Source organism: Nerophis ophidion, linkage group LG06 (genome assembly GCF_033978795.1).
Source record: "Nerophis ophidion isolate RoL-2023_Sa linkage group LG06, RoL_Noph_v1.0, whole genome shotgun sequence".
Classification (NCBI taxonomy): Eukaryota; Metazoa; Chordata; class Actinopteri; order Syngnathiformes; family Syngnathidae; genus Nerophis; species Nerophis ophidion.
The window spans coordinates 48,145,296-48,160,176 of NC_084616.1; the positions used below are offsets into that span (position 1 = coordinate 48,145,296).

A 14,881-nucleotide genomic window follows, 5' to 3' on the forward strand; every position below is an offset into this window, starting at 1 on the left:
AGGGTTTTTTTTTTCTCAAAATCTCTCCACCTTTGAGCTTTTGCCCACCTTTGGACTCATCATGAACATTAAATCTAACGCCCTTGCAACAACACCTGTAATACCAGCCCACCTGACACAGGCCCAGCCTGGTGATCTTTGATCACTGTGTGTAAGCAGGAAGTGAGGGAATATTGAGCAAAACGCCGCATGAGAAAGACTTGCTCCCTGCTTTGTGGTGAAGATCGGTCATAATGTCACTGGATCAAAGCTGAAAGGTAATAAAATATTTGTGATGTCTTCAGCCTATCATTAACAATGTTGGATGTTATTTAAAAAAAAAAGGTATTTTGTTTTTTTTGCCTTATTTAATGAGTAAATATCTAGCTTTCATGTGACCGTTAAATGTTTTTGGGGATTCACAATCATAGCTTAAAGCTTAATATGTAAGATATATATATGTATAGGCGCCAGCGCTCCCCGCGACCCCGAAAGGGAATAAGCGGTAGAAAATGGATGGATGGATATATATATGTGTGTATGTATGTATATATTTATATACATATATGTATGTATGTATATATGTACATACATATATATATGTATGTATGTATATATATATATACATATTTATATGTATGTATGTATATATATACATATATATGTATGTATATATATATATGTGTATATATATATATATGTATATATATATATATGTATATATATATATATATATATATATATATATATATATATATATATATATATATATATATATATATATATATATACATGTGTATATGTATATGTAAAGTATACAACCATTCAAAGAAAATGGAATAATATGTCTTATTGCTATCCAACTTTTAATAGGGCCTCAGTCTGCACCCCCACTCCAGGGCCTAGGCTAAGACCGATTTTTTAATTTTATTTTAATCTTCTATTTTTTTCTCCCCCCCCCCCTTGTTTACCTGTATGTCATCTTTTTTGTAAGGGGCGCTGGAAGCCGGCAGACCCGGCAGCGATCCTGTTCTGTCTCCCTGTAATGTTTGTCTGATCTTGAATGGGATTGTGCTGAAAATTGTAATTTTCCTGAAGGAACTCTCCTGACGGAATAAATAAAGTACTATCTATCTATCTATCTATCTATCTATCTAATCACCTTTCCAAATAAATTAGACAGATAAAACATTCATATTCAGAATGTTGTTAAAGTTAATTATACAATATAAGTCACAATAGCCTGAGTTTAAACAGCCTGTTTTACATTATAAAACCTAAAAATACCAGAACACCAATATTATAATTGTAATACTTTAGATCTCATTTGTTATAAATTTAATTTATCTGCTCATTTATTGTATATAGTTGAATTTACTTTATATGTATTTGTTGGGAATTGTCGGTTGCAGTATGATGAATTATAAAATAATTATTTGTTCTAGATAATTCTATATTTTTGTATTTTATTTCACACCCCAATAAGAATAGCTTATGGGGATCAAATAAAAGATTAAATGCCATAGCAAATACTTCAATTTATTAAACTATATTTTTAATGACTCAATTTATAAATCCTATTAATTTTTGAGGTGTTTTATATTTGAAATGTCAATGTGCAAAGTAGGTAAACACCAGCATTCATTGACAAGTATATAATTAACCTGCCCACATGTGTATTTAAGGAGTTCATGTGTTGTATGTAACACACCTTCAATGTAATAAAAACATGACTTTTCCTTTATAGGTTTGAATTGATCTGTTCTTCCTGTCTTGGAACACCGTAAAAGAAAATAAGACCTAAGTTGGAAAATGTTGGGAAACTCTCGTCCCTTCTCTTACTCACCAAGGTTAGTTAATTTTTACTTGTGTTATTAATTTGCGTCTTCAGTTTCTATCAGCAATGCAGTCGTTTAGCATACAGTATTGTTGCAATAAATCTGCAGATTTAAGTTGGTATTCACGTCAAATTGATTCCATTGAAATGCTTATGTAACTTTTTATAAATTCTAACCTACCACCGTTGAAGAATCAATGCATTGTAGTATTACTTAAAACAAAAAAAGTCACTCTTTTTACATTTTTATAATTATTTCTTAAGGGTTGTGAACTTTTTTTAACCTTGGAAGCTGGTGCTCATTCAAATATTTACACTGCAAAAACATGTATTTACAGTTGTCATATATGCAAGTAATAACTAATTATTTAAAAAAGTAACAATATTGTTTTGGGGGAAATGATCTATTGTTTACAATGTTGAGAGACATGACAACGGATGTTTGTTTTTTTTGCTTTCTAAATATTGAATAAATGCAATAAAAAGTCTGCTTACAATGAACGCTATGAGAGTCGCTCACAAACACCTCCATTGAGGTTTTATACACACACTGTAGGTGTGTGTGTAATGTAGTAACAGGCACATTAATTATAACATTTAACATTTACGTATATTGATCATTTCTAGCATACGCGGCATATTAATTTCAAAAAAGCATCACAACGTTTGCTTTTTTTTTTTTCTTCATCACTGGTTATTACTCACTGCAGACTTCATGTGAGCCAACAGTACATCGCTTACTGTATAATGTCTGCTGTCATAAGGATACCCACTGCTGGGATGTTCATTTATTCCCACTTAGATGAAGAATGACCATAATCCTCACAAAAAAAAAAAACAGTGTTGGGGGTGGGAGGTGGTGGCCAAGTGTGGTGTGGTGTTGTGTCGTGTCATGCTCGCCATGTCCGGGTTCTAAATGGCTGTTATAGTTTACCAACTTGTCGGAATACGTTCTCAGACTTCTCCTGTCCAGGTGAGATGCACGATTTATGATCTACTATAAACTTCCAGGGAGCAGGGAAGTGAGGAAACACCTCGCCAGTCGATCATGTCGAAATTGTACACAGGTTTGTGATTACAGCACCACTATAAATAGTTTGTCTTCGTTAGCGCTTATAATAACAATATCACTATGCTTGGTTAATATTCAAGTCACAAAATGTAAATGGAGTATTGTTGGCGCTTTTTGAATGGTTATTTATTGGATTTTATCGGCGAAATAGTAAGCGAACTTCTATTTACGTTAGAATTTAAGTTAGAATGCTTAAAAAAAAAAATCCATCTATCGTCACGTCTTTCATAATGATTGTAAACGAACGATAGGCAAAATTCCAAAAAGTGCACTACCCCTTTAAAAAAGAAGGCTCAAGTCATTACAAATTTTTAAGAATGGGGGGCTTATAAAAATGATGACCAAACTTTGAGGCGATTAAAGAAATACACAATACATAAATAGTAACAAATAATAATGTACTTTTTCTGAAATAAACTTTCAATATGGATACAGTTACAGTGCAAACCTAAACCTAATTAATTCAACAGCCTGACTCATTACTGCCACAAGCTGTTGGAAATTGTATTACAAGGGCATGTGTGTCAGTAGTTGTATGTTTTTATTAAAAAGTGTAACTAAAGCTTGCATGCCACCAGTGGAACTAGTACCACCCGTTGGTAACTTATACGTTTCATTAAACCACATTTGTAACACATAAAACTGTGTTGCAGAGTACCATTAAATATAGCCTGTGTACCATTAGTGAAATTAGTAGTCCCATCGTTTAAGAATTGATCATTACATTAAAATCTTTGACATTTTGAAGTCAAATCGAATTTTTATTTGACACTTTTTAGGTTGTGTTTCTTATATGATTTCATATTTAATTAAAAAATGGAACTTGGAATGTAAAAGTATACCAGTGTACCAGTAATGTGGCTCGCACCGCAGATTGAGAATTTTTTTTCTGTAACAGGGGTTTCAAACCAGAGGAGCTTCCTCAATCCAGGTGGGCTTTCCAACAAGATGACTACAGGGGGTCCTCACCGAAGAGCTCGGAGAGAAGCTTATCCAGGCCTACTGGCAAATCCATATACAGTACGTCGACACGTGATTAAACATATCAACTTTTTCAAATGTGCATCCTTGAACTTGCCGCATGTTTGTCAGTGCAAAGAAAAGAATACTCAGAGGTGCTCAACAGGCAGCCTGACAACCTTCACACCAGAGTGGAGGTACACTGAATGATCTGCGTGTGGGTACTGACACACACACACTCACCACATTTCACACCCCGCAGCACGTGCTGACCTGCGAGCTGGACGGCCACCAGGTGATCACAGTGGACGACTGCGTGGCCAAGGTCAAGAAACTGGACGCCAAAGGTCGTCTGTGGCCTCAGGAGATGATCATGGAGGTCCAAGGAGGATACCTTGTGCTCTGTGACACCCAAACCAAGGTAAGACACTCAAATCAGTAACTGGTCAGGTAAGAATACACCTTTCATGCATTTATACTTCTATATATTTATAATATATGCATTTTTTAATATACATTATAAGGAGCTATGTCCAAAAAATCTGAACATACTTTTTAAAATTCTAAGTTCCATGTAGTAACTCTTGAATAGTTTTTGCATATTCCTGCTATGGACATGTGATCTACCTGCTCAAAGAGGGTAATAGCGAGAAACTGCTTTAACTTTCTCAGGGTAGATACAGACGTCATTGTAAAAATGTTCATTGTAAGTTCACAGAAACTTACTAGCTAATAATTGTATTACTTTCACTGTAAGATTTACAGTAATTGACTGCGAAATATATTTACAGCAATTTACTGTAACTGCAGAGCTGTGATTTTACAGTCAAAGCAAAAAAGTTACAACTCTCTGCTGTCACTTCACAATTGTATTTTTTTTGGTTAATTACAATAAAATGACAACTATATGCTGTAACATCCTAACTATGCTACCATGCACAAACCATGTAAATGTATACATTCACATGGATTGTGCATATTAGCAAAGTATAATACATTATAATGTGTAATTATATTCATCATAAAAATATTGAATTCGAAACTGCAAAAATCAATGCAAAATTAATAGATTTTAAAGATTTTTTTAAAGTGAATATGATGTACTGTAATTTAATGAATGTTACCTATATGTATACAGTTGTCTTATAATGGGTAAACTACATGTTTTGTTTTGGAACACCATTTAAAAAAAAATGAAATATACTTTGAAAGTGAAATTAAATTTGTTTTCAAAATGTGATTTAAAAGAAATGTCCCTCTTATTATACCAGTTTGCTTAAAGGGGAGCTGCACTTTTTTATCTATTTATTTTGAGTATCATTCACATTCCCTATGTGAGAGGAGCTTAACTCGTAAATAAACACTAGCAAAAGTCAGCTAACAGGAGAGTCTCTATTCCACATATAAAGTGCTCTAAGAACCTCCAAAAACCTTCATCATTTTATATACATGCTGTAAATATGTATGTCATGTAGAAACAGGCACATTCATAATAACGTAATATTTTTGTATTTTCCTTATTTCAAGCATACGGCGGTGTATTCATTTCACAGACACACCACAATGTTCGCTATTCCCTTCAACAACAAAAACTCTACTAATCATGCAAGACTTTGTGAGAAACACCAAAGACTACTTTGGGACAAATGATGATCCAAAACCTTAGATTTTTGAGCCTCGGTACAAGTTTTAGAAGCTGTGTGGCAAACAGATCCAGCTCTAGTGAAACACTAAGAATCACGCAGCTGTATTGCTAACTGTTAAAACAAGAAATACAAACAACATAATACAACACTCACTTACTGTACAATGTCATCTCTCACTGGGATGCTGACTGATGGAATGTTCACATATTTCCTTTTAAATGAAGAATAACCATATTCCTCACGAAGGGTTACAAAAAAAGTGCCGCAAACAATATTTTTTCGTGTCTTTCTCGTAGGGCTGCACGATTATGATCATGATCATTGATCACGACTCTTTACTATGTTATGTAAAACATATTTTTACTGCAGTTTCTGTTTTAAATGAACAGTATGTGAATTTTCATTTCAAAATAAAACTTTAAAAAATTCAGTAGTACAAACGTTTGTACAATTAAATGTACAAAAGACAAAGAGCTAACTGAAAAAAATGTTGCCATTGCAAAGTGTGATCATAAAGTACAAAAAATTGGAAAAATAAGATTTTGCACAAAAGGCTGCTGACAGTATATAAAGGACATGTATTTCCATCCATTTTTCTACCGCTTTTCCCTTTCGGGGTTGCGGGGGATGCTGGAGCCTATCTCAGCTGCATTTGGGCGATAGGCGGGTACACCGCCAAATAGAATGTCAGCCCATCCATTTTTTATTAGGCACGCTCTATGAGCAACCATAACTTTATTTGGATTATTAGCTATACATGGCGGTTGAGGAAAAAAGTGGAGTGTTTTAATGCTTAACCTGTCTCCGCAACTCGAAAAGTACACACCAACGTGCAACTTGTTGTGGCGTTTGTTGGTATAAACGCGTCAGAGCATTTGGGGGAAAGAGCGGAAGGGTGACTAGAGAACGGTGAGGCGTGCGAGTGTGTTTCATAGTTACAATGCGTACCTGTTGGCACCCTGTGGGTCACTTTGCGGGAGGGGACGGCACCGATGTATTAATATATTTATTTTTCCTAATATTTTCGGGAGCTACAGGTGACCTCCTGATCAACTGTGACTGTCAATCGCCCTCCATTCTCATTCACTTTTACTCACTCACTCTCTCACACGAGTTCACCATCTTTTGGTCGCCTCTTGGTGGTTGGCTGACTGTTGGTTGTGAAAGTGCCTGAATTGGTTTGAAAGTTAATATTGCCGACAATCACCCTCTTTTAATCGTAGTGGCTAAAATCGTGATCACCGTTAAAATTCGATTAATTGTGCAGCCCTACTTTCTTGCCATCTCTGGGTATAAATTGAATGTCAAAGTTGACCAACTTCTCGGTTTATGGCATCAAACTTCTACTATCCAAGTGAATGGCATTAATATAATCTCGACTTAACTTTTACCAGCTCAGAGGCGATGCAGCAGCAGCCTCTATGTATGTATGTATGTATGTATGTATGTATGTATGTATGTATGTATGCATGTATGCATGTATGTATGTAAGTATGTAAGTATGTATGTGTATGTATGTATGTGTATGTATGTATGTATGTATGTATGTATGTATGTATGTATGTATGTATGTATGTATGTATGTATGTATGTATGTATGTGTGTGTGTATGTATGTATGTATGTATGTATGTATGTATGTATGTATGTATGTATGTATGCATGTCAGTACTGCAGCTGCACAAGCTAGTTAGCTTCTCTGTGATCACAGCGCTGCTAAAAGTAGCCCTTGGTGTTAAGTGATTATAAAGACAATATCCCTAATACTTGGTTGATATTCAGGTTACAAAATGTAAATGTATTGGTGGCATTTTTTGGAGGTTTTTTTTAGAGATCTTTATGGGAGGATTAGTGTAGTCCAATTAAGCTGCATTGTTAGCCATCCTTATAGACCTAATAGAAATGTTGATGTATAGGCGATCAGACAGGTATGGCGGGGCGAGTTTGCGGAGGATCTTGTGTTCGATGGCAAGCCAGTGGAGCTGGTGAAGAACGGGGGTGATGTGACTGATGACAGGAGTTCTAGTTATTATACGTGCAGCAGCGTTCTGGATGAATTGGAGTTTATGGAGGAGTTTGTGGGGTAGACCAAAAAGTAGGGAGTTGCAATAATCTAGACAGGAAGTGAGAAGAGAATGAATCTGGATTTCAGCACTATTGGTGGACTTGACAGGTCTGCTTGGTCGGCCACGACTGTAAGAACAGCTGATAGGTGACAGTCGAAACAGGTCAGGTAAGAGATCCATCTAAAATACCGAAAATATTGTCTGATTACAATAAATGTTGAAAAGACATAATGAAACTTTTTGAGCATAGGGATTGTGAACGATAGGCAACAATCCCAAAAAATTGCAGTTCTCCTTTTAGTATGTAAATTGTACCAAAATATGGCATTTAATAAGCAACAAGGGATATAACATTTTTTTTAACTTGATTTTAGATTTACTCTTGCAGAGACTTCGCTTTTTGTAGTGCAAGCAGCTATCTTGAAGTTGTCTAACTTTTTTTGGGTAAAAGAACTGAATTGTGTTTCAAAAGGCCACTCCAACATTAAAACATCCATCTCAAATCGACATGACTAATGTTGATGTGGGCTGTCATCACACTGCTGCTAACTGCTGAAATCTTCTGTGCTGCTTCATCTCTCCAAACTTGTACATTTTCACAAAAAAAACTCACCTATTTGTGCGGGTGTTTTACGCAAACTGAGGTGGATTTTTTAAACAACTTTTATGTTTTTATTTTTGCCTTATCATATTTCAACTGCATACTTTTTCACAATTTTATTGTTTGGTTTGTTTAGTTGTGTATTTACAGCCTTGTATGAACTTTATTGTGATTTTTATGTAAAAAAAAATGTTTAACCTTTTTTTTTGTTTTTCTTGTACAGCACTTTGAAGCATTTGTGGCTCTTTTTACAATTGGGCTTCAAGAATAATTAAACCTTGACCCTGCTGTGTTTCGCACTAAAGGCGGAGCTGGAGGTTGTCCCCGTGACGAACATCCAGCAGACCAAAGTCGTGTTGGACAGCTGCTCTTATGACTCACTGCTGATGGTGACTGCCAGGGAACGCAGCAAACGCTTCCCTCAGGTCTTCATCTTCCAGTGTGAAGAGACTGGGGTGAGTGTTTGTGTATATTAAAAGACAATGAACATTTATTTATCATTCATTATAAACCATCACACCTAGAAATAACATTGTATCTACCACGATCACACCTAGAAATAACATTGTATCTACCTAACAGGCGTGGCAATGTTCCTTTATCTGGTCATGTCACTTGGTTTTGTTTGCCCTTCTTGTTGCTAGGCAGAGTTTATATGGTGCTTTATTAAAGACTAGCCACGCCCACTCAGCTGTTTGACTAGCAAAGGAAGAACTTTTTATTTCTTTCTAAAACAACCCAATTTGAGACAAATATCTTCATGCATGTCTATTTCAATATGTCAACACTCTTCTGTATCAACTCTAGAATAGTGCACAGAAAGAAAAAAAACAGTGACACTTTATGGACACCTCTGTCTTTTTACAATTAATTTTGTAATTGTTTTTTGTTTTACTACAGGCAGAACTCCTAAAGAGTGATCTAGACAAGTGTGTCCAAAAAGAAGGTGGCCAAGTGGAACCACGCTTTGACCAGACAGTTCAAAGGTACATTGACACACACTTTGTCCTCTGGATGAGGGGTTCTTCACATTTTTGACCTCAGGGCCCAACTTTTCCACTACAGAGGGGCCACAAGCCCACTCAACTATTGACATTGAATTAATAATCATACTTATGATTTTAATCATATTTAATAATTATATCTAACCTTCTTTCAGTTTAACAGGATTAACTTGTCAAATTATATAAAATCCATTCCTCACAAATATTATCAAGGTTTAGGTCAGATTGATTGCAAAAATAAATTCTAATCAAATATTTCGCAAAAGAAGGGACTCATAAAAACTGATGAATTTATACGCAGGACTTTAACGTAAATGCATTCTGACTAAAATAATAATAATAAAAATATGCATGTTTCCTAAATAATCTGGCAATATAATTTAAGTGCAAAAGAAAATACAGCTTCACCAAATTAGTCATAATTTTTGTGCTTAAGAAACTTCTCCATAACTTTAGCTCCAGACTTCTTCTGTTGGTTTGAGATTGTCATTACTGCCTATGGTAGACAAGTGTATTACAACAAGGATTGTCCCAATACCAATATTTAGGTACCAGTACCGGTACCAAAATGTATTTACCTAATTTTAAAAATAAAGGGGACCACAAAAAAAGTACATGTTGACTTCTTTTTAACAAAAAAATATTACAAAAAAAATTAATGTTGGCTTCTTTTTAACAAAAAAATCTTACAATACATCAAACACATGGGTCTTATTGTACTCAAATAATAATTTTAGACGATTACAACAAAAATTAAAAGGCATTAAACACATTGGGCTTTTTTGTTGCACTCAAAGAACAATTTACAATTTTGTATTTTGTATTTTTCATATAGTCTGCCATAATCTAAGATTAGATTAGAATAGTCTACTGACATTTTATCAAATGCTTCATGATTTATGTTTGCCCCTCTAGGTCTATACTTTAAGACAAATACAATCATTGGTAAGTACTAAAACAAATACTATGGCTAAAAGGCTACATTTAAGACATGTAGCAGAATGTAAAACACACATTGTTAAAAAAAAAACACAAGTTGTAGCAATTTGTTACAAAAGTCATTTTTTTCACTTGCATTAGTTTACGCTATGTGGGCGGGTTTGGATTCCGCTAATAATTGGCAACAAGCCAACCAGCTGCGTGCCATGTGCGTCTACGTATCTATATGTGCACTGCAGGGGCACTAATTAACTACATGACCTTTAAACTTATGGTGCGAGTCTGGAAGCTTGTTATGTAAAGGTTTTAAATCTTCCGTATTTAAAGCGTCACCTTGATCGATAGTTTGAAGCCCAGATATCTCAGTATTGCACTTCACGCACCCTCTTTATTAATCAGTAGAATTGCCTTTATTTGCCATTTTTCCTCCCCCCCTGTGTTTCTGCTTCTGTTCTCTGTCACTCACTCAACATGCTCCTCGGCTCGGCAACGTCACCGCAGCACGGGCGCCTGCGGATGAAAAGATACCGGTGTTTTTTAACGGCGGTATGGTATTCCGTACAACCCTAATTACAACTGAGTACCGCTACAACCCATGCTGACCACAGCTGAGAAACAGATATTTTTTGGTGGCCCACCTTAGAACGCTCACTGCCCAACAATCTGCGCCGGCCCTATGGTTAAGAATTACTGCTCTGGATAAACACAGGACAACATTAAACAATCAGATAGGTAGCAAAGTTGTATGTTTCTGTGACACTTTTCAGAAGTAACAGCGAGAATACTATCGGGCTTCTATCTCCTGGAAGTTTCCAGCAAGAAAGACCTCACCAATCATCACTACCGCCTCCAGGGCGCCCTCTACCACAGTGGAATGACAGAGAACCTGGTAAACTTTACTCTTATCAACTGCGAGTAGTAATGTATCCATTCTGTCGTATTATCTTTGTCTAAGTAGTATTGTATTGGAGCTTGTTAGATTGTGTGGGTATGTATAGATGTATGCATGTATGGAAGTATGGATGTATGTAGGGATGTATGAATTGATGTATGGATAGATGTATATACGTATATATGTATGTAAGTAGGTAGGTATAGATGGATGGATGGTTGTATGGATGTACGCTGTACTGTATGTATGGGTGTATGTATATGGATATACAGTGGGGCAAAAAAGTATTTAGTCAGACACCGTTTGTGTAAGTTCTCCCACTTAAAATGATGACAGAGGTCTGAAATTTTCACCATAGGTACACTTCAACTGTGAGTGACAGAATGTGAAAAAAAATCCAGGAATTCACATTGTAGGAATTTTAAAGAATTTATTTGTAAATTATGGTGGAAAATAAGTATTTGGTCACTTCAAACAAGGAAGATCTCTGGCTCTCACAGACCTGTAACTTCTTCTTTAAGAAGCTCTTCTGTCCTGCACTCGTTACCTGTATTAAGGACACTTGTTTGAACTCGTTATCTGTATAAAAGACACATTTCCACAGTCTCAAACAGTCAGACTCCAAACTCCACTATGGCCAAGACCAAAGGGCTGTCGAAGGACACCAGGAAAAGAATTGTAGACCTGCACCAGACTGGGAAGAGTGAATCTACAATAGGCAAGCAGCGTAGTGTGAAAAAATTAATTGTGGGAGCAATTATCAGAAAATGGAAGACATACAAGACCACTGATAATCTCCCTCGATCTGGGGCTCCACGCAAGATCTCATCCAGTGGGGTCAAAATGATCATGAGAACGGTGAGCAAAAATCACCAGAACCACACGGGGGGACCTGGTGAATGACCTGCAGAGAGCTGGGACCAAAGTAACAAAGGTTACCATCAGTAACACACTACGCCGACAGGGAATCAAATCCTGCAGTGCCAGACGTGTTCCCCTGCTCAAGCCAGTGCATGTCCAGGCCCGTCTGATGTTTGCCAAAGAACACACGGGAGAATGTCATGTGGTCAGATGAAACCAAAATAGAACTTTTTGGTATAAACTCAACTCGTTGTGTTTGGAGGAAGAATACTGAGTTGCATCCCAAGAACACCACACCTACTGTGAACCATGGGGGTGGAAACATCATGCTTTGGGGCTGTTTTTCTGCTGAGGGGACAGGACGACTGATCTGTGTTAAGGAAAGAATGAATGGGGCCATGTATCATGAGATTTTGTGCCAAAATCTCCTTCCATCAGTGACAGCTTTGAATGGTTGACCAAATACTCATTTTCCACCGTAATTCACAAATACATTCTTTAAAATTCTTACAATATGAATTTCTGGATTTTTTTTCACAATCCGTCTCTCACAGTTGAAGTGTACCTATGATGAAAATTACAGACCTATGTAATCATTTTAAGTGGGAGAACTTGAACAATCGGTGGCTGACTAAATACTTTTTTGCCCCACTGTATATACATTTAGGTCCATAAATATTTGGACATTGACACAAGTTTGAGTATTCCATCTCTGTACAACTCCACAATGGATTTGAAATGAAACAATCAAGATGTGCTTTAAGTGCAGACTTTGAGCTTTAATTTGAGGGTATTTACATCCAAATCAGGTGAACGGTGTAGGAATTCCAACAGATTGTATATGTGCTTTCCACCTTTTAAAGGACCAAAAGTAATTAGACAATTTGCTGCTCAGGTGTTCCATGGCCAGGTGTGTGTCATGCCCTCGCTATTTCATTTACAAGGAGTAGATAAAGGGCCTAGAGTTAATTTCAAGTGTGGTATATTTATTTCGAATCTGGGGAGGTCAGCTCTCAATATGAAGTCCAAAGAGCTGTCACTATCAGCGAAGCAAGCCGTCATTAGTCTGAAAAATCTAAACAAACTCATCAGAGAGATAGAAAAAACATGAGGTGTGGCCAAATCAACTGTTTGGTACATTCTTAAAAAGAGAGAGCGCACCAGTAAACTCAGCAACACCAAAAGACCTGGAAGACCACAGAAAACAAGTGTGGTGGATGACAGGCAAATCCTTTCTCTTGTCAAGTGAAAAATGCCCAAACAACAAGCAGCAACTGAAGACAGCTGCAGCAGAGGCCTGGCAGAGCATCACCAGGGACGAAACCCAGCGTCTGGTGATGTCTGTGGGTTCCACACTTCAGGCTGTCATTGACTGCAAAGTATTTGCAAAAAAGTATTAAAAAGTGACAACTTGATTTAGGATTTTATTAGTTTGTCCAATTTCTTTTGGTCCCTTAAAAGGTGGAAGGCACATATAAAATGTGTTGTAATTCCTACACCGTTCACCTGATTTGGATGTAAATACCCTCAAATTAAAGCTCAAAGTCTGCACTTAAAACACATCTTGATTGTTTCATTTCTAATCCATTGTGGAGTTGTACAGAGCTGGAATACTGACAATTCTGTCAATGTCCAAATATTTATGGACCTATGTTTGTATGTATATTATGTATGTATGGATGGATGTATACATGTACCTATGTATATATGTATATACAGTATGCATGGATGTATGTTATATATATGTGTAGACAGTATGGATGTATGAGAGGATGTGGGATGGATGTACAGTGGGGCAAAAAAGTATTTAGTCAGCCACGATTGTGCAAGTTCTCTCACTTAAAATGATGACAGAGGTCTGTAATTTTCATCATATGTACACTTCAACTGTAAGAGACAGAATGTGAAAAAAAAATCCAGGAATTCACATGGTAGGAATTTCAAAGAATTTATTTTAAAATTATGGTGGAAAATAAGTATTTGGTCAACCATTCAAAGCTCTCACTGATGGAAGGAGGTTTTGGCTCAAAATCTCACGATACATGGCCCCAGTCATTCTTTCCTTAACACGGATCAATCGTCCTGTCCCCTTAGCAGAAAAACAGCCCCAAAGCAAGACGTTTCCACACCCATGGTTCACAGTAGGTATAATGTTATTGGGATGCAACTCAATATTCTTCTTTCTCCAAACAAGACAAGTTGCCATGTATCGTGGGATTTTGAGGCAAAACCTCCTTCCATCAGTGAGAGCTTTGAATGGTTGACTAAATTCTTATTTTCCACCATAATTTACAAACAAATTCTTTAAAATTCCTACAATGTGAATTCCTGGATTTTTTTTTCACATTCTGTCTCTTACAGTTGAAGTGTACCTATGATGAAAATTACAGACCGCTGTCATCATTTTAAGTAGGAGAACTTGCACAATCGGTGGCTGACTAAATACTTTTTTGCCCCACTGTACATATGGATGGACGAATGTATGAATGGTTGTACCTGCCTCTGGAAAGGGGACTGAAAAAATATATCCTGGTTTCAGACAGTTTCCATCAGGCTGGACCTCGTTTTGGACCGTGGGAAAGAAATCCACAGCGGTCGGAGCGCCCTCTGCCACAGTGGACTGACCCAGAACCTGGTAATGTTTCTAGTATAGAACAGTAGATGAGTTCACTGTAAAACTTGAAATTGACAAAGGTAATTATTGGAATACATATTTGGAAAGTAGCAAAAATATATTGTCAGTGTAGTGAGGCAGAGCCATTTACAAATATATATTTATATATTTTTATATGTTGTAACATTTCTAAATAAATGTAACGAATAAGTCTAAGTGAACAAAAGTGAATGATTCTCTTCTTTTCCTGTTACCTTCTGAAAGAGCAGCAACGTGTTAACGTTGATGAGAGATTATGAAATTGAATTGACATAAAAAACCTTCAAAGTGTCTCACCTGGAAGGTAGTGAGAGGAGTTTTTTATTTGCTCAACACTCAATTTGGAATCTAGATGTTAGAGACTCGCGGATA

At 36.4% G+C, this 14,881-nt stretch overlaps 1 protein-coding gene across 2 annotated transcripts in view; it reads left to right on the forward strand.

Moving 5' to 3' along the window:
- The window catches only part of eps8l3b (EPS8 signaling adaptor L3b), a 22,708-nt gene continuing 7,827 nt past the window's right edge, over positions 1 to 14,881 (forward strand). For both annotated transcript variants that reach the window (XM_061903992.1, XM_061903993.1), the window contains exons 1-9: positions 1 to 257; positions 1,727 to 1,829; positions 3,787 to 3,908; positions 3,981 to 4,045; positions 4,111 to 4,269; positions 8,466 to 8,615; positions 9,061 to 9,146; positions 10,871 to 10,992; positions 14,396 to 14,491. In XM_061903992.1, the coding sequence (XP_061759976.1) occupies positions 1,792 to 1,829; positions 3,787 to 3,908; positions 3,981 to 4,045; positions 4,111 to 4,269; positions 8,466 to 8,615; positions 9,061 to 9,146; positions 10,871 to 10,992; positions 14,396 to 14,491 (838 nt within the window). In that variant the 5' untranslated portion in view covers positions 1 to 257; positions 1,727 to 1,791. The remainder of the gene's footprint in view (positions 258 to 1,726; positions 1,830 to 3,786; positions 3,909 to 3,980; positions 4,046 to 4,110; positions 4,270 to 8,465; positions 8,616 to 9,060; positions 9,147 to 10,870; positions 10,993 to 14,395; positions 14,492 to 14,881) is intronic.